At 37.3% G+C, this 23,457-nt stretch overlaps 1 protein-coding gene across 3 annotated transcripts in view; it reads left to right on the top strand.

The window, feature by feature from the left end:
- NCBP1 (nuclear cap binding protein subunit 1) overlaps positions 1-23,457 on the top strand; it is a 43,515-nt gene extending 20,058 nt beyond the window's left edge. For all 3 annotated transcript variants that reach the window (XM_070431108.1, XM_070431110.1, XM_070431111.1), the window contains 15 exons: positions 634-731; positions 2,030-2,093; positions 5,697-5,807; positions 7,068-7,132; positions 8,543-8,605; positions 8,842-8,916; positions 10,030-10,133; positions 12,601-12,723; positions 14,020-14,122; positions 14,920-15,013; positions 16,049-16,152; positions 18,385-18,499; positions 21,058-21,186; positions 21,728-21,841; positions 22,932-23,457. In XM_070431108.1, coding sequence (XP_070287209.1) covers positions 634-731; positions 2,030-2,093; positions 5,697-5,807; positions 7,068-7,132; positions 8,543-8,605; positions 8,842-8,916; positions 10,030-10,133; positions 12,601-12,723; positions 14,020-14,122; positions 14,920-15,013; positions 16,049-16,152; positions 18,385-18,499; positions 21,058-21,186; positions 21,728-21,841; positions 22,932-23,045 — 1,476 coding nt within the window. In that variant the 3' untranslated portion in view covers positions 23,046-23,457. The remainder of the gene's footprint in view (positions 1-633; positions 732-2,029; positions 2,094-5,696; positions 5,808-7,067; positions 7,133-8,542; positions 8,606-8,841; positions 8,917-10,029; positions 10,134-12,600; positions 12,724-14,019; positions 14,123-14,919; positions 15,014-16,048; positions 16,153-18,384; positions 18,500-21,057; positions 21,187-21,727; positions 21,842-22,931) is intronic.

Below are 23,457 nucleotides of genomic sequence, written 5' to 3'. Positions count from 1 at the left end.
CATACATGATTTTGTTATGTCTATATGGTATTTTAAATAAAATTTTCCCTCCATGTTTATTATGGAAGTAATCCACCTTTATGGTTTAAAATAATAAATCAAACAGTATAGAGCTAATGATGTACAACAATTATTATTTTTTTAAATATATTTCTTTATTGATTTCACAGAGGAAGAGAGGGAGAGAGAGAGAGAAACATCAATGATGAGAGAGAATCATTGATCGGCTGCCTCCTGCACACCCCCCTCTGGGGATGGAGCCCGCAACCCAGGCATGTGTGCTTGGTCGGAATTGAACCCGGGACCCCTCAGTCCGCAGGCTGACGCTCTATCCCCTGAGCCAAGCCGGCCAGGGTGTACAACAATTATTTTGTTTCACGTAAGAATTGAGGTGGGCTATGATAGTGTGGTGTCAGATGTATAGAAAAAATATTGCAGCTGACACTCATTCTGTTGTAGATGTAAGTGAATACGATGATGACATTTGCTGAAAATACAGAGCTTTCACACTTTTTAACTTTTATTCCTAGTACTCAATATAGTATCAAACATAAGCTCTCAAATATTTGTTGAATAAATGAAAGAAAATATCTTTTTTAGGTCTGTAGTATATACATTTGGTTTTCTTTCCAGGGTCCTGTAATGCCAGGGAGTCATTCCGTGGAAAGATTTGTGATAGAAGAGAATCTTCACTGCATCATTAAGTCCCACTGGAAGGAAAGAAATACTTGGTAGGGTTCTCTTCATGTTACTTTTAAAGTGGAGAAAATGTAGCAATTTTGATAAGTTGAGAAGAGCAAAAATATATGTTAAGAGTATAAAAAAAATCTCCTGACATCCTGTCTTGCTAAGACCAATCGACTTTGCTTTCTCAAAATAGTACTTTTCTGAGTGCTTTATAGTGCTATAGTGCTTTATAATAATGCATATGATGCCGGCTTTTTTGTGTGGACATTTGTAATATGCTATGGACATAATAATTTGAATGACAATATTTTTGGTGTGAATATTATGGGGATAAATGAATACTAATGGTTTTGCTGTGTTTTCTAGCATTTAGACATTTAGCTTGGGAAAAGTTTGCTTTTACTATTTTCTTAAACCTTGGAAAGTTTGGTTTAGATTTTAAGGTGGAAAGAAACATAGTCTTTTGGGAGTGGCCTGCCATATTAAAACTTTTTAAGTTAGTATATTGAATATACTTCCTTAGTATTGTTACCTAAACTCCTGACCTTTCAAGGAGTTTTGGATACATTAAAAAATTTTCTTGTGATAGACAAAATAATTTGTGCTGCAGTGAAGTAACTGAAATCTAGAAGATTCCAGAAAAGATTTCTGTGCTGAGCCAGCTCAGCCAAGGGTTCGGCAAGCCTGAGGGGGGGCGGTGAAGGATGAAAAAAAGACAAAGACAATAAGCTGGGTCTAGCTGAGGCCACAGAGAGAGATCCAGACTGCAAGCTGAGCCTTTATTTTATAGCCAGAGGTAAACAAGGTAGTAGTCACCATAGTTACAGTGTTCTTGTGAGTTTCACTTGTTTTGGCAGCACTTGCTACACCTCCCACAGCCCATTAGCTACCCAGATTAAGATCTAGGGAGCTTCATAAAGTCAAGCCTAATTATGCTAAGAGGGCTGTGCCCTCTAAGCTGGGACTTGTTTGTGGCTTTGCCAACAGGTCAGTCCAAGGCTTAACCCTATAGCCCAGTGGTTCTCAACCTTCCTAATGCTGCGACCCTTTAATACAGTTCCTCATGTTGTGGTGACCCCCAATTTCATTGTTACAAATTGAACATAATTAAAGCATAGTGATTAATCACAAAAACAATATGTAATTATATATGTGTTTTCCGATGGTCTTAGGCGACCCCTGTGAAAGGGTCGTTCGACCCCCAAAGGGGTCACGACCCACAGGTTGAGAACCGCTGTAGCTGCTCCCTACAGATTTCCTTTCATCTAAGTAACTGCTTTGAAACTATTTGATTGTTCATGTATCTTGTATACTTACTGAACTTAAATTATACCTTTTACAGTGCCGCACAACTGGTGAGCTATCCAGGGAAGAACAAGATCCCCTTGAACTACCATATAGTTGAGGTATGCATGCCACATGGAGCTTGTTTCTGAGTTTCATAATCTGTTGACTTAAAGTATTAATCTACTCTTGGTTTATTGTTTTTTTTCTTGCTACTTGTCAGGTATTGAAAGTTAACAGAGGAGCGAGGAAATTGCTCTGTTTTGCTGCTCTGTTAGCCATGTTAGTACAGAAAAAGAGGAAGTTGAAACCAATAATCAAATGGAATTTTGAGTTGACTATGAATTATTTATATAGTATATCTTCATTCGTGAATAGTTGTCATGGATAATATAAGTTACTCTAGCTCTGTCAATACATTGTCCACTTAGCAGATATATAAGTGGCTTTAATACTTGACAGTATTGTATTACTTTTAGCAGATAATCTATTTTTAACTGTTTATCCGGCCTCTTAGTAGTATACATCCAACTAGAATATTATTTGCCGTATCACAAGGTGTAGGGTTAAATATGAATCTCTATTCTTAGAAATCAGTAGAGCCAATTGTTGCGTAGCTGGTTTGGCTCAGTGGATAGAGCGTTGGCTTGTGGACTGAAGGGCCCCAGGTGTGATTCAGGTCAAGGACATATACCTGGGTTGTGGGCTCAGTCCCCACTAGGGGGGTGTGCAGAAGGCAGCCAATCAGTGATTCTCTGTCATCATTGATGTTTCTATCTCTCCCCTCTCCCTTCCTCTCTGAAATCAATAAAAACATATTAGGAAGGAAGAGAGGGAGGGAGGGAGGGAACCAAAACTCTTATTAAAAAAAGAGCCAATTGTTTTGGAACAGGGGTCCTCAAACTTTTTAAACAGGGGGCCAGTTCACTGTCCCTCAGACCGTTGGAGGGCCGGACTATAGTTAAAAAAAAAACTTAACAAATTCCTATGCACACTGCACATATCTTATTTTGAAGTAAAAAAAACAAAACGGGAACAAATACAATATTTGTATTTGCATGTGGCCCGCGGGCCGTAGTTTGAGGACCCCTGTTTTGGAAGAATGAATAATGCTTTGATTCCATATTAAGTCATACAGAAAGATGATATTAGTAGTATATATGAACACTTTGTGAGATTTAGGTCCTGAAAAAGTGTTTTCACTTGACACATGGGTCAAACTGTTAGTTACATACTCCTTTAAGTTAAAATACTCATGAGCATACTTACGATGTATTATTTATGATTCACTTTTTATTTATACTGCACTTGTGTGCTTTCTTAGCAGCTGTCCAGCTTTTAGAGAATTTGAGAGTAAGCTTATGCCCTGAATTTGATTCACTGACATGTCATTTGAAGTGCAAAATATGTCGTATGTTAAAATGTGCAAAATGTGTAGAAAGTCAGAATGAAGCACATACGGAAGTGTGGAGACGGGAGGCAGAGGAAGGGGTGCAGACCAGGCTTTAGAATTCTTGGTAGGTGGTCCACACAAGGGCCGGTGGAAACAAGTTTCTGAACAAGTGGCCTGGCAAATGATTCCTGGATTGTCAAAAGGGTTGTGGGCACCAGTTTCAAGTAGCAGAGTGGAATGACTTGACTATTGTCTGTTTGCATCCTCAGTCTCATAAGAGTTTTTACTACTTCATTTGTTAGAATAAAATTGATAGATAAGTGCCTCAGTAAATCAACTCCTATACTTCCAGAGGTGGAATTCAATTACATGGTTCTCTGGGATTATCAAATAAGCATTAATATAGTAAAACCTTGGTATAATGGACTAATTTGGGTGAGGGGGTGTCCATTAAAGCTGAAAGTCTGTTATACAATAAAATAGGTTTTCCAAATGTGTACGTTAAAAATTTGACAAAATTTTGGTTTGGCTCAGTGGATAGAGCATCAGTCAACGGATTAAAGGGTCCTGGGTTCAGTTCCCATCAAGGGCACATGCCCAGGTTGTGGTCATGATCCCCAGGAGGGGGCTTGCAGGAGGCAACTGATCAATGATTCTCTCTCATCGTTGATGTTTCTATCTCTTTCTCTCCCTCTCCCTTCCTCTCTGAAATCAATAAAAATATATTTAAAAAAAATTTTTTCCCCCCAAATTAGCCTGGCCTGTGTAGCTCAGTGGATGAGTGTTGACCCATGAACCAGGAGGTCACGGTTCTGTTCCCATTCAGGGCACATGCCTGGGTTATGGACTCAATCTCTAGTGTGGGCGCACAGGAGGCAGTAGATCAATTATTCTATCTCATCATTGATGTTTCTATTTCTCCCTCTCCCTTCCTCTCTGAAATCAATAAATATATTTATATATATATATATGTATATATATGTATATATCTTAAAAATTGACAAATTAATTTGCCTGTTTTTACTTCTATAGACATGTTTGTGTAATTAAAATTATGTATGAAAATTTTAATTTCACAGAAAAGTTTTCTATATGTGTTACTGTAATTTTAAATTTATACTAAATAGTTCTAGTAAGTGCAAGCATGCACATGGCTGGGCACTACTAGACATCAGCCAGCGCATGTTAAAACTGCTGCAGAGCCCTGACCGGTTTGTCTCAGTGGATAGAGCATCAGCCTGTGGACTGAAAGGTCCCAGGTTCGATTCCGGTCAAGGACATGTACCTTGGTTGCGGGCACATCCCCAGTAGGAGGTGTGCAGGCGGCAGCTGATCGATGTTTCTCTCTCATCGATGTTTCTAACTCTCTATCCCTCTCCCTTCCCCTCTGTAAAAAATCAATAAAATATATTTTTTAAAAAAAACTGCTGCAGAAAGTTACGCCCCAGGACAACAGAACCAGTTACCTTGAGCACTGTGGTGTGATCACATACATTTGCAGAACATTGTTTACAAGCGGTGATTCTTGGTTTTAAATATGTAGATTATAGTTGTAGATATATACTATTTATGTCAGTAAAATTACTATAGTGTTTTTCCAACATATGGTCTATTTGCTAAAATTTGTTATAAATAACCATGAATTAGCCCTGCTGGTATGGCTCAGAACCAGGAGGTCCTTGATTCAATTCCCTGTCAGGGCACATGCCTGGGTTTTGGGCTCAATCCCCAGTATGGGCGTGTGTAGGAGACAGCCAATTGATGATTCTCTCTCATGTTTAATGTTCCTATCTCCCTCTTTCTGAAATGAATGAAAATATATTTAAAAAAATAATAACCATGAACTAATAACAAAAACCCTGTTCATTTAATATAAGCATATCTTGGTTAAAAGCATTTTTAAATTAACAGGGTGTTAATTTTCACATCTGACATAGACGAGAAATTTTGTCCATTAAATTCGAAGTCTGTTAAGTCAAGATCTGCAAAATTGAGGATTTACTGTATTGTCCTGGCCATTGTGCTCAGTGGTTAGAGGGTCGGCCCGAGCACCTGGGTTGCAGGTTTGGTTCCCGGCCCGAGATGCATGTGGGAGGCAACCAATCAATGTGTCTCTCTCACATCGATGTTTCTCTCTTTTCCTCCCTCCCCCGCCCTCTAAAAAACAATGGAAAAAATATCCTCGGGTGAGGATTAACCAAAAAAAAAGTGATTCTTCTCTCATTATAAATGTCATGGAGTTAGAGTTTATGTGTAGAATAGTGAGGTATTTCTAATAGTAGACGTGCATAGATAGCCGTTGAATTGGTTCTGACTCCTGATTCTTTTGTAGGTGATCTTTGCAGAGCTGTTTCAACTTCCAGCACCCCCTCACATTGATGTGATGTACACAACACTTCTCATTGAACTGTGCAAACTTCAGCCTGGCTCTCTACCCCAAGTTGTATCCTTTCCTTTGTTTTTAAACTTACTCTTGTTGGCCTAGCTTTAAAAGATTACTAAATATTTCTGCTTGTAGGTTTAAATCACTTCATGAAAACAGTTTGACTTTTTTTTTAAGTTAAACATATGTGTATCATGCAGTTTAGCCATTCCACTCAGGTATTTATCCAAGAGAAATGGAAGCACAAGTTTATACAAAGACTTAGGCATTAATGTTCATAGAAACTTAATTGGTAATAGCCTCAAACTGAAAGTCCAAATACTCATCAGTATATGAGTAGATTAACAAATTTTGTTATGTCTATACAGTGGAATACTACATAATAAAAAATGAGTTTTTGATGCCTGCAATAACATGAATCAATTATAAAATAATTCTGCTGAGTAAAAACCACCAACCAAACAGCCCTAAGTGGGTGGCTCGGTTGGTTGGAGCTTCATCCCAAGCACCAGAGGGTTGTGGATTTGATTTGCTGTGAGGACACCTACCTAAGTTTCAGGTTAGGGTGAATTCGGGAGGTAGTTAATGTTTCTCTCTCTCAATGTCTCTCCTCCCCTTCTTATTCCCCTCTAACTTTCCCTTCCTCTCCCCTCCCCTCCCCCAACACACTTTTCTTTCTAAAATCAATGGGAACATGTCCTTGTGTAAGGATTTAAAAAAAAATCCAAATAATTTATACTATGTGATTCCATTTACACAAAATTCTAGAAAATGCAAAGTGATCTAGCGATAACCCCATATTTGCTTGGGAGAATGGGTAGGGGTGGGGAGAAGGGAGAATGGATTACAAAGGAGCATGGAGAAATTTTATAAGTTTTCATTATCTTGATTTTTATGGGTGTATACAGGTCAAATTTGTACATTGGTACTTCAAAGCTATTTTTAAAAAGATCAGCCCTGACCAGTTTGGCTTAGTGGATAGAGTGTCGGCCTGTGGACTGAGGGGTCCCAGGTTTGATTCCGGTCAAAGGCATGTACCTTGGTTGCAGGCACATCTCCAGTGGGGGGTGTGCAGGAGGCAGCTGATTGATGTTTCTCTCTCATCGATGTTTCTGGCTCTCTATCCCTCTCCCTTCCTCTCTGTAAAAAATCAATAATATATATTTTTTTTAAAAAAGAATAAAAAGATCAATTACATGAAAAAATGTTTTAACATTATCAGTCATTATATAGACTTCTAGGAAATGCTATTTATTTTTTCTATCACAACTTATTTTGAAGGAGGGTGGAGAATAGTTTTCCTTATCCTCAAATTTACAGCTTGCACAGGCAACTGAAATGTTATACATGCGTTTGGACACGATGAATACTACATGTGTAGACAGGTACAGTAATTGCCTTATTTCTATACTGGTTGTTAACCAGTTCTACTCCCTGTGCTTTATAAAAGAATTTGATTTGCCTTTTTAAGAATTTCCAAGTTGATTTTTCTTCCTTGCCTCCCCAAAATAATCCTTTGTATGTACATTAAAAAAAAAGTTTAAATTAAAAAAACAACGCCTCATACCTGTTGTAAATATCACATTACACTTTTTAGTCTAATTTTCAGTAGGAAATGATGCCCGTGCTAAAGTTTTCTTTAATTTCGTTCATTGTTTACTTGTTTGGTGATTTGGTACTGTTACACTTTTCCCACTGCTATTGGGTATGTAAGCTTTTATAGTAGACTTTATGCTAACCTCTATGTAGAAGTAGAGTCCAATATTATATATATATTATATATAAGCACATATATATTTTTATTTAGACATAGTATCTTTCTAAAATAATTAGCTTCAACATAACTCCAGCTTCAAGACTGTTTATACAAATGACCATATTGGATATTTATAGCTGTGGCCATTGCATGCCCACTGTCTTCTTTTGAATGACATCTATGTACCACCTTTCTTAACCTTTGTCAGCTTCCCAAATCAGATCAGGACAGGTTTTGAATATTTCTCCAATTTCCATGATCTTTTATGTCCATTATTCAAATTCCATATCTGAAAATTATCAGTAAGGGATATTCTGTGTCATTGACCTACTATCTTGATTAATTTCAGTGACTGAAATTAGAGCTACATGAGAGATGTACTTTAAGAAAGTGTCTTCTGAATTTCCCCCCCAGTCTAATTAGTAAAACTACCAGTTGTATTGGGCATCCCAGTTATGCTACTCATTCAGCAAATATTTATTGGGCTCTTAAAATTTTCACAGCGTTATACAGTTTGCTAAGGTGATTCCTATCTAGTTAGATTAGATATATTTTTAGAGGCAAGGGAGCTTCAGTGATATATTTTGTTGTTTGTGGTGAAAGAGTATGGTCATGATGGTTAAAAACAATGCTTTGGCTCTACCATTTATAAAATGTTTTATCTGCAACTTAATCTTTTTTTGCCACTGTTTTAAGTAATAAGAAAAATAATATACTTCTCAGAAGTTATTAAATTATATAAACATATAAGGTGCCTGGCACAAAATAGGCACTCAAGTCATATCTATTATTCACTTAAAAAAGGATAGCACTATTAGAAGGAGTGAGATAGGAAATTGTTATTTTTTTTAAGAAGATGAGGTACAGGATTTGCAGAGAAAAGGATAAGTGGCAGAAGATACAGCTATAGATAGGGGTATATGCTTGTAACTTAACTCTATAACATAGGGTTTTATTTGTCTGAAGGATTACATAAGTTCCTGGTATAAACTGTAACCATTCATCTTTTTGTGCTCCTTCCTCTCTCTTCTCTGTATAGGTTTATTAATTGGTTTTCCCATCATCTAAGTAACTTCCAGTTCCGTTGGAGCTGGGAAGATTGGTAAGTGGTATTATATTTTAGCTTTCCTTTCTCTATAATCTACCATAATTTTAAAGATACTGTTAATATTTAAAACTATAACATAAAAATCTTCATGGTCTAAAAGATTTAGTTTATTTTTTATATTTATATACATAAATGAAATAATTTAGGTAGAATCTATTTTTAGCTAAGTACAAGTTAGGTATAAGTACAGATTCAGTGTAAGAACTTAGAAAACTATGTTTCCTCATTAGGTCAGATTGTCTTACTCAAGATCCTGATAGTCCCAAACCAAAGTTTGTAAAAGAAGTTCTAGAAAAATGTATGAGGTAAGTTCTTTGTGTTTTCTCCTTAACTTAGGTCTCCTAATTTTTGTGGGAGGATTTTTCTCTTCTGCATTTGTGGTCTATGTCCAGAATGTAATTTTTAAAATCCAACCACCTGCACCTCTTCCTTGTTAGTTTTTAATCAAGATGTAAGCTGAAAAAAATTAGGCAACTATAACATCTGGATTTTGTGTGAATTAAGCCAAAAGGTTGTTTTGTTTTGTTATTTGAGAAAAATATACTAAGAACTTTATCCTATTCATCCAGATTCCCTCATTAACATTTTACCACATTTGTTCTAGTTCTCACTCCTTTTTCTCCTCGATGTGTACACCATTACATTGGTCTTTTTCTGAACCCTTTGGAAACAAGCTGCAGATAACATCTCGTCACCTTAAACCATCCATTGTATATTTCCCCAAAACAAAGACAATCAACATACCACCCTTCAAATTAGGAAATCAGCTCTGGTACAGATACTACCATACAGTCCATGAATGCTGCTGAAATTTTGCCAGCTATCCTAACAATGCCTTTTTTTCTTTCCGGTTCAGAATCCTATCCAGGAACACATGTAGCAGCATTTAGTTGTCATTATCTTCACATTCCTCAGTGATGAACAGTTATTATTCTATTTTTCATGTCCTTACCAATTTTAAAGAATCTAGGCCTCACTTTCTTGGGTCACCCTGCTGTGTCCTCATGACCAGACTCAAGTCTTGCATTGTTGTTGCTCTTCATAGTGCATCCCACCACTGGAGATGTTAACCTTGACTACCTGGTCATGTCTCTATCTGTCAGGCTTCTCCACCTAAATTCACCATTTTTCCCTTTGTAATTGATTTTTGGGTAATAAATATTCTGAGGTTATACTCATCCTATTCGTCAAACCTCCACATCACCCTATTCTTCACCAAACCTCCACTGGCAACTCTTTTGACCTGCCACCATTATGATGATTGCTAAGTGATGTTTCTCTTTTTCCATTGTTCCTTCTTTTATTAGTTGGCATTATACTGGGAGGGTGCTGGAGATTGTGACTTTCCAAATAAGTTGGATGTTAATGAAGAATGGGACTGATGAATGATATTTCTGAAGCTCTTATTTGTATTGTAGGTTGTCTTATCATCAGCGTATATTAGATATTGTTCCTCCTACCTTCTCAGTTCTATGTCCTGCAAACCCAACCTGCATTTACAAGTATGGAGATGAAAGTAGCAGTAAGTAATAAAATAAATCCCTGTCTTTAAAAAGTAACAATGCAAGTATTCTCTGACATCAGTTATATTTGAGGAAAAGGTCAACTCTTTCTTGGGTTTATATTTTCTCTATTTGAAAGGTGATCCGTTACTAGCCACTGTTGTTTTATTTGCCCTTTTTTTTTTAATCCTCACCTGAGGATATTCTTCCCATTGACTTCTAGAGTGAAAGAGAGTGGGGAGAGGGGAGAGAGAGACATTGATCGGTGCCTCCCACACGTGCCCCCACTGGGGCTGGGGAACCTACAACTGAGGTACAAGCCCTTGACTGGGAATTGGACCTGTGACCCTTAGGTCCACAGGCCAATGTTCTAACCATTGAGCAAAACCAGGTGGAGCTGCTCTGTCATCATTTTGAAGATTCATTGTGATACACTTAGTTATTACTGGCTTGTAACTTTTCTTTTAACACTGGTTATTACGTTATAGTCATGACATTATGTTAAATATTGCTAAGCATAGCAAGATGAATTTATAGCCAGAACTTATTAAAATCGAGATGTAACTTGATCATCTGATACCAGTTCGGGTGTGGGAGCACAGTATATATACATACACTATGTTTTGACCAGTGAGATTGCATTATAAGCCAGAGGGACTATAATTTGATATGCCATTTTGTGCTTCACACTTAATGAAGGTAAGGTAGAGAGTTAGGTGTGGAGTTTTTCCAAGTCAGTCTTTTCAGATGGCACTAAACACAGCTCCTCCATGAGCCTTCCATTTCATGTTGTGTAGATTCTTTGTATTTTGAAACTTGCTCCTCTCTCTTGCCCTCGAACTGCACTCCCTATTCTCCACCTACACCTCAGACTATGCTTGTTATCCATGAAATAAACTCCCATGGCTGAATATATTCCTATATTTCCTTAATTCTTAAAACAACTCTGAGAAATAGGTATGTTTATTATATCAATTTTACAATGAGGAAAATGCTTCAAAGAGGCAAAGCCAGAGTGAAATTGCTTCTGAGTGATGGAGCCCAGATCCAAGTCCAGGTTTACTGACTGAGCAGCCTTGCTCTTAACCACAGTGCTTTCCTGAAAGAGCAAAGCTTGATGAGGCACCTAGAAGTGCTGAGTTTTGAGTTCTGCCTTGTACTGGTTCAGAATTATAAGACAGTCTTTAATATCAAGGACTTTTGTTAAACATCAGGCTTCCTTCTTTCCCATTGAAACAACTCAGCTTAACATTAAAGGCCCTGCTAACAGTTGTTCCTGCTTTTTCATTTGTCAGTTCGTCCCACATGGAACTCTACTCTAGCCAGGCCCACTTCCTTTTTTTCCATCCTTCTGGTTCTTGATTTTGTCTTTGTGCTATTGCCCCAGGCTGGAAAGCCCTTTCTATCTTTGGACCCTGTTCCCTTCCTAGAGTCTAGACCAGTGGTCGGCAAATTGCGGCCCCTTGAGTGTGGCTCTTCCACAAAATACCACATGCGGGCCCGCACGTACAGTGCGATTAAAACTTCATGGCCATACTCAAGGGGCCAAAGAGCCGCATGTGGCTCACGAGCCGCAGTTTGCCGACCACTGGTCTAGACCAACCTCCATGACTAAATATTTTTAACCTTCAACAAGCCAGTTTTGTGTTGCTTTGTGGCTACTTCCCTTTGTGAATATCTTGGTTCCCCAGCCACAATATAGACACCTTGGTTCCAGGGATTCTTTTTTCTGTCACTTACTTTCTTTCCCAGTTTCAAGGAAAAGCACAAAGTACATGTGACCTATTGTAATTTACTTTATTCATTCCAAGTGCCTACTAACTCATATTCTATGTCAGAACTTCCTTTTTAATTGTTACCTTCGTCTACCTTACATTAAAAGTGTGTTGCTCTGGTGATGCCTTACAGCATACACTAGCACAAATTTCATACAGTAAGGACTTGATAGATATTAACCAGTAGTAAACACAGCTCATGAACATCTGGGTTGTGTATGGACTCAGAAAAAAGAAGAAAAAACTTTAAGTTGGCAGCCTTCATCTTGTTCAAACCCAAACTCAGTTTGCTCTATCGCAGGAAAGGGGAATTGGCAGAATTGAAAGAGGAATATATTGATTCTCAGCTTTGCAGCTTACAGAAGCCTAGGGACTTGAGGATATCAAAGGACTATTTAACTGTATTCACAGTTCCCTTCATTCTCATCCCTGAAGAAGATCAACACACCTTGTACTGCTAATTTCAGTTAGCGAAGTGTTCTTAAGTGTTGAAGTGAGAATTATGCCTTATTTTAGGTAAAAAGCCTTGACTTATTAAATGTAACTTTCACATGTGTTATCTTTGTACAGATTAAATATTGATCTTGGGATAAAGAGTATTCTGTTAAAAAAAAACTATTGTTTTTAGTGTCTCAGTTAATTTAACTATTTGCAGGAATAATCTTAAAACCTGACCTACACCCTCCCTCCACCCCCCCCTTTCTGTGCATAGATTCTCTTCCTGGACATTCGGTTGCCCTCTGTTTAGCTGTTGCCTTTAAAAGTAAAGCAACCAGTGATGAAATCTTCAGCATTCTGAAAGATGTACCAAATCCGAACCAGGATGATGATGACGGTAAGGGAATTAAATATTTCTTGAGAGGACTATGTATAGGCCAGGTTAGAGCATGAACATAACTCTGGCAACATGCGCTCCTTTTAAATCTCATTAGATGCTCATAAATCACTATATTCCTTTGAAGTCTGTTCAGCCTGTCAGTTGTACCTAGTACCTAGGAATTTTCTCCCTTATATAAAAAGAGATTCTAACATCCTTATGAAATAGCTTGGATTATGTATATAAACTAAATGCAAAGCACAATCAATATAGTACTATCATTGAAAGATTTTTAGGCATTCCCTGCTTTCACTTTAGAGAGGTTTGGGAAGATTTGGTGTATTACAAAGTTGGATATTTTCTCCAAATTAAACTGTTATAATAATAATGTTTAATACTGACTATGTATCATGTAATTCCAGTGAAAATCCCTAGGTATTTGGAGAAGAATAGGAAAGTTGGCAAAATAATTTATAAGTTTCCTTGAATCAATAAATGGATAAGACAAGTGTTGAGAGGGACTTGCCTTATCACATGTAAAACACATCTTGAAAACCACATGAACAAATGATACAGACAAATCAGTAAAACATGAAAATCTGCGACAACTAGGTAACTTTCAGGAGAAAAAAATTTTTTTTATTAGATCTGAATAAGACGTGCATAAAAAAAGGGCTAATCAAAATAAAACATTAATGGTCTTTGGGTTATTTACTACTGGGATTTTGTTTGGATTTTTCTAAGACACTTAGGATTTTAGAGAAAATGTAATTAGAAAGCCTAAGTCAAAAGTATATTAAATTTAGACATTGTCAGACTTCTTAGGACATAGACTGAAGTGTTTAGAGTTTACTGTAATTTTTTTTTTATTATTAATATACTAAAGGTCCAATGTACGAAATTTGTGCTAGGGGCTTGGCCCTTGCAAGCCCGGCTTCGTCCAGAAGGACGTCCAGAAGGTCATTTGGCTCTCCGGTCTAATTAGCATATTATGCTTTTATTATTATAGAATTTACCTTGCTACCATATAGAGAGATAAGAACAAGGAAATCTATGTGATATTTATAAAAGAAATGGATCACATAGAAAAATTAGGGAAATAGCCAAAAAATGAAGAATTACGATTATGCTTAGTTTTGTATCTTGAGTATCTGAAATCAGTGGTGGTCTTTTATTGCCTGTTAGTACTCACAGATGTTACGTGGATGTCTGACTTGGTGTTTAGATGTGAGCACACCAGCTGTTTAGCATTCCAGGTGAGGGACCAAGGAATTGCTATACTTAGGTTCTGTCTTACTATGGAATATTTTTCAGATGAAGGATTCAGCTTTAACCCATTGAAAATAGAGGTTTTTGTGCAGACTCTGCTACATTTGGCAGCCAAGTCGTTCAGCCATTCCTTCAGTGCTCTTGCAAAGTAAGTGTAACAAGAACACACCCCCTTTCTTTAGGTTTTGAACTTTGCTTGAATACCAGCAGAATAGTCATTTTTACCTACAGTTGCTGAATATGAAGATCTTAGTATTACAATGTAACTTGATACAATGGGTTTTGGTTTGTGGTAACTAAAATCCTTGTCCTATGGCTTCTGTCATCTGTGTGTACAGTTTACATATATACATGGAATGCATTTTTTTATATAGACCTTTAGAGAAACCAGTGGAAAACTTGGGTCCTTAGGACAGTCATATACTAGTATATAGTCAAGAAACTCCCACCCTGTCTAGACATCTTCCTAAAGAAACTTAAGCAGAAATGAGAGTCCACTGCATTTTTGGGAGCCACTCAGTTTGACATCTAAAGAAAGCTTTCTAACTCGTCAGTCCAGAATTAGAACATACAGATATTCCTCCAGCCAAACAGAGAAACTGACCTCCTCGCCCTGTCTCAGCCTATATTATTTGCAGAGTTCCCACAGAATGTGAGTCACACAGAACACATCACCAGTGTTTGGAGATGATTCCTTAGACCTCACTTATTCTTAGATACACAGTAAACTGTAGTCCTGGGCTAACAATGGTATATTGTAAATCTCTTAAAATTTTGTGACAAATTACATACAAACTGAATTTCTAATCATTCCTTTTCTATATATCCTTAATGGTTAACATTTGGTTATTTTGCACTGTAAATTAATACTGAAAAGTCATTGAAACAGTAAAATGCTTAATGAATAAGTTTTTAAGTGGTATTTTTTTCTCCCACTATCAAAAGGTTTCATGAAGTCTTCAAAACTCTAGCTGAAAGTGATGAAGGAAAGTTACATGTTCTAAGAGTTATGTTTGAGGTCTGGAGGAACCATCCACAGGTAAAAACTACTTAATTATACATGTTGAGGCTCCGATTGTATAGGGTATAAAAACAAGGCTATTTATTACCATTGTTTCAGTTTGTAAACATGACATTTGACTGTCTACAGCAGGGGTGGGCAACCTTTTTGACTCGAGGGCCACAATGGGTTCTTAAACTGGACCGGAGGGCCGGAACAAAAGCATGGATGGAGTGTTTGTGTGAACTAATATAAATTCAAAGTAAACATCATTACATAAAAGGGTACGATCCTTTTTTTGTTAGTTTTATTCATTTCAAACAGGCCGGATCCGGCCCGCGGGCCGTAGTTTGCCCACGGCTGGTCTACAGGATGGTTTTTAAATCTATGTAATTTTTTTAATGCTGTGAATTAATGATATTTGGTTGAGGGTTTTTTTTAAGAGCAAGTATTATGATTTGGGACTATAATACCAGCACATTTTTTAAAATATATTTTTATTGATTTCAGAGAGAAAGGGAGAGATAGAAACATCTATGATAAGAATCATTGATCGGCTGCCCCCTCACCGGGGATCGAGCCTGCAATCCAGGACCCGTCAGTCCATAGGTCGACGCTCTATCCACTGAGTCAAACACCCAGAGCTCAACACATTTTAAATAGTATAAATCTTGCTTAAAGATTCTACCAATAGGGTAGGAAATAGTTAACCAGTTTCTGCAAACACACACCAGATTTTTCAATCTTAATATATTGTTTTTATACCATGAGTTATACAGAGGCATTTAAATAGGTTTCAGAATACATTTAAGATTTTTATGATAAAACATTTCTATATTTTTGAAGTGTGAGAGTGGTATTATCTAAATTTTTTTTAAGTTTGTGTTACCATTCAGAGTTTTTCTTTTTTTTGCTCAATCTTTATTGGTGTTATAGTATTCCTGCAATAAGTACCAGAGCTAAGGAGAAGGCAGAATAAGTCTTACAACCATTCTATTTTACTTTTCTAGCAGTGGGATTATTATGGCCTATGTATAAGTGCGATTTATCCTAAGAATTCTTCTCTCATTGTAGATGATTGCTGTACTAGTAGACAAGATGATTCGTACACAGATTGTTGACTGTGCTGCAGTAGCAAATTGGATCTTCTCTTCAGAACTATCTCGTGACTTTATTAGGTAATATGAATTATTTTACAAAGTTCTTATTCTCTAAGAATTGTTTTTTGTGTGTTCTTACACATTAGCTACAAATTTTGATCCAAACCAGGTTGATATTAATATATACTAATGGTCAGATACCCGGGCAGTGGAAATACAGCCAGTCAGGTTGCAGTGTCTCTTAGGGACACACGTGTAAGCTGAATCAGGACTCAACCAGTCAAGTAGAAATGCTGATAAGGATCTAGATTATTAGAGAAGATCAGGCTGTGTGTCAGGGTCTTGCTAGACAATGGAACACGGAAAAGAATTCCAGCTCCATTGGGGACCTAGAATGCACACTAGGAACTGGGAGAATAGTCACAGATTAAATATACATCCTTAGAGAATTGAGGGAAGCTTGGTGGACACCCAGGTGCCTGTGAGGGAGGGAGGTCTCACCTCAGTCATAAAAATCCTGGATTTAATGCAGAAGGTTCATTCTACACCCATTTCCCCCTAAAGGAAAGAGACTTTTCATTAAGTTTGGTTCTTATTCATGAAGTTGAGTCCCCAATCTTTATAATTGATCAGGATTCAGACAACAGGAATTAACACAAAACAGGGAACAAAGGGAAATTACTTAAAAAGACATAAAAATTTAAACACTAAGCATTTATCCTTTTCATTGTGTCTGTTATTGGCAGAGGACACTGGTCTGAAATAAACTGAGTCCTTAGGGTGAAAGGATATGATCTAAGGTTATCATACTGGCTAAGTTGGCATTCACAAATGAAAGCAACAGACTTGCAAAGTCGCAAAAAAGTGACTACCCAAGTATGTGTTAGCCATTATCCTGAGTGATTTACATTTGCAGATCATTTACAACACCACTGCAAAAGAGGTTACATTATCCTCCACATTTTACAAAGTAGAAAGTGTTACGGAGTGCTTAAGTAGCTTGCCCAAAGTTGCATAGCTGAGTGCAGAGCTGGAATTCAAACACATGCATTCTTGAATGGATACATTGCTCAAGAGCTCTGTCCAAGCTCAGCTATTTCTGCGAAGTTCTCTCTGACCACCCTTTCCAGAGTTAAAGTACTCTTTTTTTTAATCCTGTCTGCTAACATTCGAAACATATAGTAAGACAATCTTCCACTTAAAACTGTCATCCAAGTCAGAATTTGTACAAGGAAGTACTATTCTTCTATGTCTTGGGGTAAGGAGACCTACTTTATAGACAGAAAAGTAGTTAAGAAGTCACTTAAAAGCACCTACAAGGTGATTCTGGTACTTTAGCAATTTGCTGATAAGGTAGCTGACATACAAATATTTATCTTACTCTTTTTTAAAAAAAATATATTTCTTTATTGATTTCAGAGAGGAAGGGAGAGGGAGAGAGAGCTAGAAACATCAATGAGAGAGAATCGTTGATCAGCTGCCTCCTGCAACACCCCCCACTGGGGATGGAGCCTGCAACCCGGGCATGTGCCCTTGGCCTGAATCGAACCCGGGACCCTTCAGTCCGCAGGCCGACGCTCTATCCACTGAGCCAGACCAGCTAGGGCGAAATATTTATCTTACTCTTAAAAGCCCAGCAGTTTACAGCTATTATCAACTAATGAGTTTCTTAAATGTTCTAAGAGAATTGGCTGTGTGCTAAATAGTATAAAGCATGTAGAATGAGCCTCAGATTAGGTCTTCATTTCAAGAAAATTCCAATATTTAGTGTTTAAATGAGAACATGTAGTTTTGTTCATGTTTTTTCTGGCTTGCCATTTCATTTCAATGAATATGCACACATTTCTTCAATGTGTGTATCTCGTAGGCAGTGGAAACAAGAAAAATGACAAGAACCCAGTATTGCCTTCAGGAAGCTCACCTGAGTCTAATGCAGTGATGGCAAACTCATTTTTTTGGTTGATTTTTCTTTGTTAAATGGCATTTAAATATATAAAATACATATCAAAAATATAAATCTTTGTTTTACTATGGTTGCAAATATCAAAAAATTTCTATATGTGACACGGCACCAGAGTTAAGTTAGGGTTTTTCAAAATGCTGACACACCAAGCTCAAAAGGTTCGCCATCACTGGTCTAATGGGTAGTGATAGATGCTTACATGTTGATGGGGACAATATGACTAATTCTGCCTAAAGAGTGGAAGGCTATACCAGACGTTAAGAATGAGTAGGTTATAAAAGTTGAGAGGTCTTATTTTCTGTAAGCATAGGTTAGCATACAGTAACCAAATGCCATTTTACTTTAAGATTGTTTGTTTGGGAAATCCTGCACTCTACAATTCGTAAGATGAACAAACACGTTCTGAAGATACAGAAAGAGCTGGATGAAGCTAAAGAAAAACTCGCAAGACAGCACAAACGGGTAAGTCTTGTTTCTACTCATAAAAGGTCAACGTACACCAGAAACTCTTTGAAAATATTCAAAATTCGGCAGACCCCAAAACAGGTGTGTTAGAGATAAAAGCAGAGTGAGGAGGTTCTGATCATTTTGTTTGGGGAATAGAAGAGGCTCTCATAGACGGGGCTCACCAATAGAGTGTTACCTGGAAAGAAATGGGCTTTCCAAATTTGGTGCTGCCTACCTTCTTGCTAAAAGGATCTTGGAATGTAACACACCTGGAGTCAGTTTCTGGCTCTGCCACTTGATGGCTGTGACACTGGGAAAGCCATGTAACATCTGAGCCTATTCCCTTAATCTGTAAAATCATGACTTCTGCCTTTAAAAACAAACAAAAATAACCTTGGTGAATACTCTTTAAGTTCATCAGGGTAAGTTAGAAGGCAACTGTTAAAGCTTAACAGAAGTATATTGAGCACATCATTGCCAGCAGAGTCTTAAACAGTCTGCTGTGAATTGCCTGTCAGACAGCCATTTATCAACTATTACAAGGATGAGCCTCTTGAGCTATGTAAGGGCCTGCCAGTTTTTGTGTGTCCCATTAGAGGGTGAAAGATTAGCAAGCTACCTTTCTGTTACTGCTCAAATGGGCAGATAGAGATTTATTAATGACTGGAAAGCACTGTCGGTTTTTATTGGTCATCTACTTTGTTGAATAAATAGCAGAGTTATAAGAATACATTTTCTGTCCTTATTTGGAGCTTCTATTTTTACAAACTCACCTACTCACTAAAACTTATTTATAATCTCAATACTCACGGTGCTTTCCTGATCATGGCAGACATATGCAGAGCAGTGGACATTCCAAGTTGCCCAGTGGGCTTGTTCCCAGCTGAGACTGAACAACTCAATTCTGCCTTGTTTCAGTTCTCCTATTTTAAAGTGTCCTCTTGATGGTGTTATTTAGTGCCACGTTATTTGTACTTTTTGTTTTCCTTCTATGCTGGCGTTTTGGTTATTTCACTGTTTAAAATGGTCCCCAGCATAGGACTGAAGGGCTGTCTAGTGTTCCTAAGTACAAGGAGGCCATGATGTGCCTGATGGGGAAAATACATGGGTTAGATTAGCTTTGTCCAGGCATGACTTACAGTGCTGTTGGTTGTGAATCCAATGTTCATGAATCAACAATGTACACCCAGAAAAAGGAAGAGGAAATTTACCAATCTGTATATGAGGAAGCTCCATCAAAAAGTATTATCTGTAGTGTGTGATAAAGCTATGGAAAAATAGCTAAATTTATGGACTTACAAGATGATGACTGGTTTATTAAAACCTCTCCTCTCTAAAAATCAACAGAAAAAATATCCTCAGGTGAAGATTAATGTGCGGGGATGGGGGGGGGTGGGGGGAGTGGAGGGCGGGGAAGTGGTCAGCATTCCGAGAGGCTGAAAGCCTAAGAAATTTAGTCATATTACTAAGAGTCAGGAAAATGTTAAATCCTTCTCAGCTAGTGTTTCTGTATAGAGAAATACTATAGCCTAGCCAGCATGGCTCAGAGGGTCAACCTATGAACCAGAAGGTCATGGCTCAATTTCCAGTCAGAGCACATGCCCAGGTTGCGGGATTGATCCCTGGTGTGGGGCATGTAGCAGGCAGCTGATCAACGATTCTCTCCTTTCCTCTCTGAAATCAATATATTGTATATAATTATTTGTAAGATTTATGTATTTTTGTTGTTAATCCTCTTTTTTCCGTTGGTTTTAGAGAGTGGAAGGGAGAGAGAGACCCATTGATTGATTGGTTGCCTCCCACATGTACCCCAACTGGGGCCGGGAATCAGGTTTACAGACCGACGTTCTAACCATTGCACAAAACTGGCTAGGGCAAGATTTAGATATCTTTAAAAAGAAACACATAAAACAAAGCTATATATTAATTATTTGATGAACATGTGACAAGAGGCTCCCCAAGAATGTAACCCTCTAAGAGCAATGGTTCAGTAGTAATTCTGGACTCACAGCTACTTCAGAAAGCATAGCTATGATGAATAACAAGAATCAAGTACATTTTCCAGGAGCTCAAAGTTGTTTTCATCTTGACTAGAGGAAAAATTTGATAAACATTTCCTCCGATTGGATTATCTTGTAAAAGGCATAACTCCTGTTTAATAATAGCAAACACTCCCACTGCTATTATTCAAGTGCCACTCAATTTCTCTGGTCCTAGGACTTTGGGATGTCTGGGGGCGGGGTGAGTACTTTCCCTATAGAACACAAGCCTTCAGCCCAGCCAATGTGGCTCAGTGGTTGAGCATCAACCTATGAATGAAGAAGTCACCAGTTTGATTTCCATCAGGGCACATTCCCAGTTTGTGGGCTCAATCCCTGGGGGGGCCGTGCAGGAGGCAGCCGCCAATGTTTCTATCTCTCTAAAAAAATCAATAAAAACATACTTTAAAAAATAGAATACAAGTCTCCAAATAGTATTTGATCAGACAGAATAAAGTATTTCCCTTACTTGATGGGATTTAATACAGTAGCATTCTAAATGGCATTTTCCTTTTGTTCCTTTGCTTTCTGTAGAGAAGTGATGATGATGACAGAAGCAGTGACAGGAAAGATGGGGCTCTTGAAGAGCAAATAGAAAGACTGCAGGAAAAAGTGGAATCCGCCCAGAGTGAACAAAAGAACCTCTTCCTTGTCATATTTCAGGTATTTTGGCTTGGGTCATTGATATGTAAAAAGAAATATATATTCCTTTAGTTTAAAAAATGTTATTTGTAGTTATAAAAGTTAAAAATACAAAGGAAATAAAAGCTGAGCACTTGGGGTTAACCATGTATATCTCCAAATTGTGTTACTTACTCAGCATTCTTGCATGAGCATTTTTCCAGGCTTTAAAAACTGAGAATGTTTATGTTAAATACTTCTCTCATTATGCCCAATCATTGATCATTTAATGACTGTTTTTCTTCTTGATAAACATTTTTGTGCATAGATTCCTCTTTAACATTTCTGATTATGTCCTAAGTAATCTAGACATTAAAGGTCTTTACATATTGTCAAAGAGGATGTACTAACTCACATTATTACTGGTGTGCCTTTGTAAACAGTATTTGTTGAATTATGAAAGTTACATATCATAAAGACAGCAGAACAGAGAGCACCTTTACGGTCTCTTGGTCAAAAGTGTGATTGTTTCTGAAGAATTAATTTCACTCTTAACACCTCTAACTCTGTAACCCCTTTCCAGCGCTTTATCATGATCTTGACTGAGCATTTAGTACGATGTGAGACGGACGGGACCAGCATATTAACACCGTGGTATAAAAACTGTATAGAGAGGCTCCAGCAGATCTTCTTACAGGTTTGTGAGAATCTGATTAGATAATAAATATCACTATTCTCAGCTGCAAAGATACTACATTTTTAAAAATCATAAAATTTGTCAGAAGGTTATATAATACCCATAAGTACTTCAGTTCCTCTCCATTTGCTCCTACTGTTGCTCAGAATATTTAGGCTTAAATTGGTTGTTATCACCAACTCCTAATTGCCATTCTCTGCTAGAAAGCCTAGCTTAATACAAAATGCAGAGAACAAATGTTCAGGGAATAGTAATTATATTAACAAAGGTCCTTAAATCTGATGATAACAGTGCCCTTAGAAAAGCAAGGTTACATTAAAGCTTGGTAGGAGAGTGGAACTAATTCTGTGTCTTCCAAAACTAACAGCCCAAATCCTCATTTATTCTAGAAAAGTTATTGAATTAGAAGTCATAAAAGGAAAAAAAGTTCTTTAAAATCTCCAAATAAAAATTCTCTCTAGATTTAGTTATTGCCAATTAAAACAACCCCTAGTTCTTTTGGGATCTCTGAGTATATTCAAGTTATATAGGTACACATAGAAAAGATTTCATTTTCTAACATAGGCTTAGTAAGTCAGTGATTTCCAATAGGACAAATGAGCTATTTTTAAAAGATTAGCTATTTTAAAAAGATTAATAGATCACTGGGTAATTCTCTATTAATCTCTATTAATGTTTTTCTTTTACAAAGAGATTCCAAAATTTTTCTTACATTTCAGAACCATGGTTTTAAACAGTAGCAACTGTGCTACTCCTATTTGTAACATATACCACCTTTTAAAAAAATCATCCTAGGTCAATCCCTATCTGGGCTACTTTTATTAAAGTCATATTGTTTTGTTCTCATTAGAGAGACCCAGCTTAACCTAGTCTAATAGTGATAGCAGCAGGCATCGCTAATGAGGCATGAATGCATTTATATAGAAGCTGGTCAGAACTGCATTTTTTAAAAGTTATTGAACATCCTCATTTCCCTCTACAAATGTTGGGGCTTTTCAGGGGCCCGTTATTCCCATCATTTCACAACGTGGGTGGGCTGCTGAGAGGAATATTCTGGAAGATTGCTTATATGCTCCTTTTGTGTCCACAGCATCACCAAATAATCCAGCAGTACATGGTGACCCTGGAGAACCTGCTCTTCACTGCTGAATTAGACCCTCACATCCTGGCTGTGTTCCAGCAGTTCTGTGCCCTACAGGCCTAAGGGTCCTTTTTCCTTTCATGTCAAGATTTTTTTTAAAGTCTAATTTGTCTTATTTCGGATGGTTTGAATGCTTGCTTTCATGTAGCTCCTTTCACTTTCTAAAGGAAACAGAGGGAGGACAGTGAAGAATATGACATTGGTTGCCTGTAATTACCCCTAAAAAAATATTCCCTAATGACAATGTGACGATCGATGACCATAGGATGTATTATATGTGACAGATACAACTTTTCTGATTGACATTTTTTCTTCTTAAGGCACAAAAGATAACTGATTTGAGGTATGTGAACCCTAGAGGTCAAGCTTACAAAGTAGTATATAGAAACAATGGGTTTATTACCAAGTAGCATAGCTTTTCACAGCTTATGGATAACCTAACATGGCTAAAATAAAACTAAAAATATGTTTTTTA

Source organism: Myotis yumanensis, unplaced genomic scaffold, assembly GCF_028538775.1.
Source record: "Myotis yumanensis isolate MYYU_CA2020_CCGP unplaced genomic scaffold, mMyoYum1.0.hap1 SCAF_12, whole genome shotgun sequence".
NCBI lineage: Eukaryota > Metazoa > Chordata > Mammalia > Chiroptera > Vespertilionidae > Myotis > Myotis yumanensis.
This window is presented reverse-complemented; position numbering and strand designations above follow the sequence as displayed.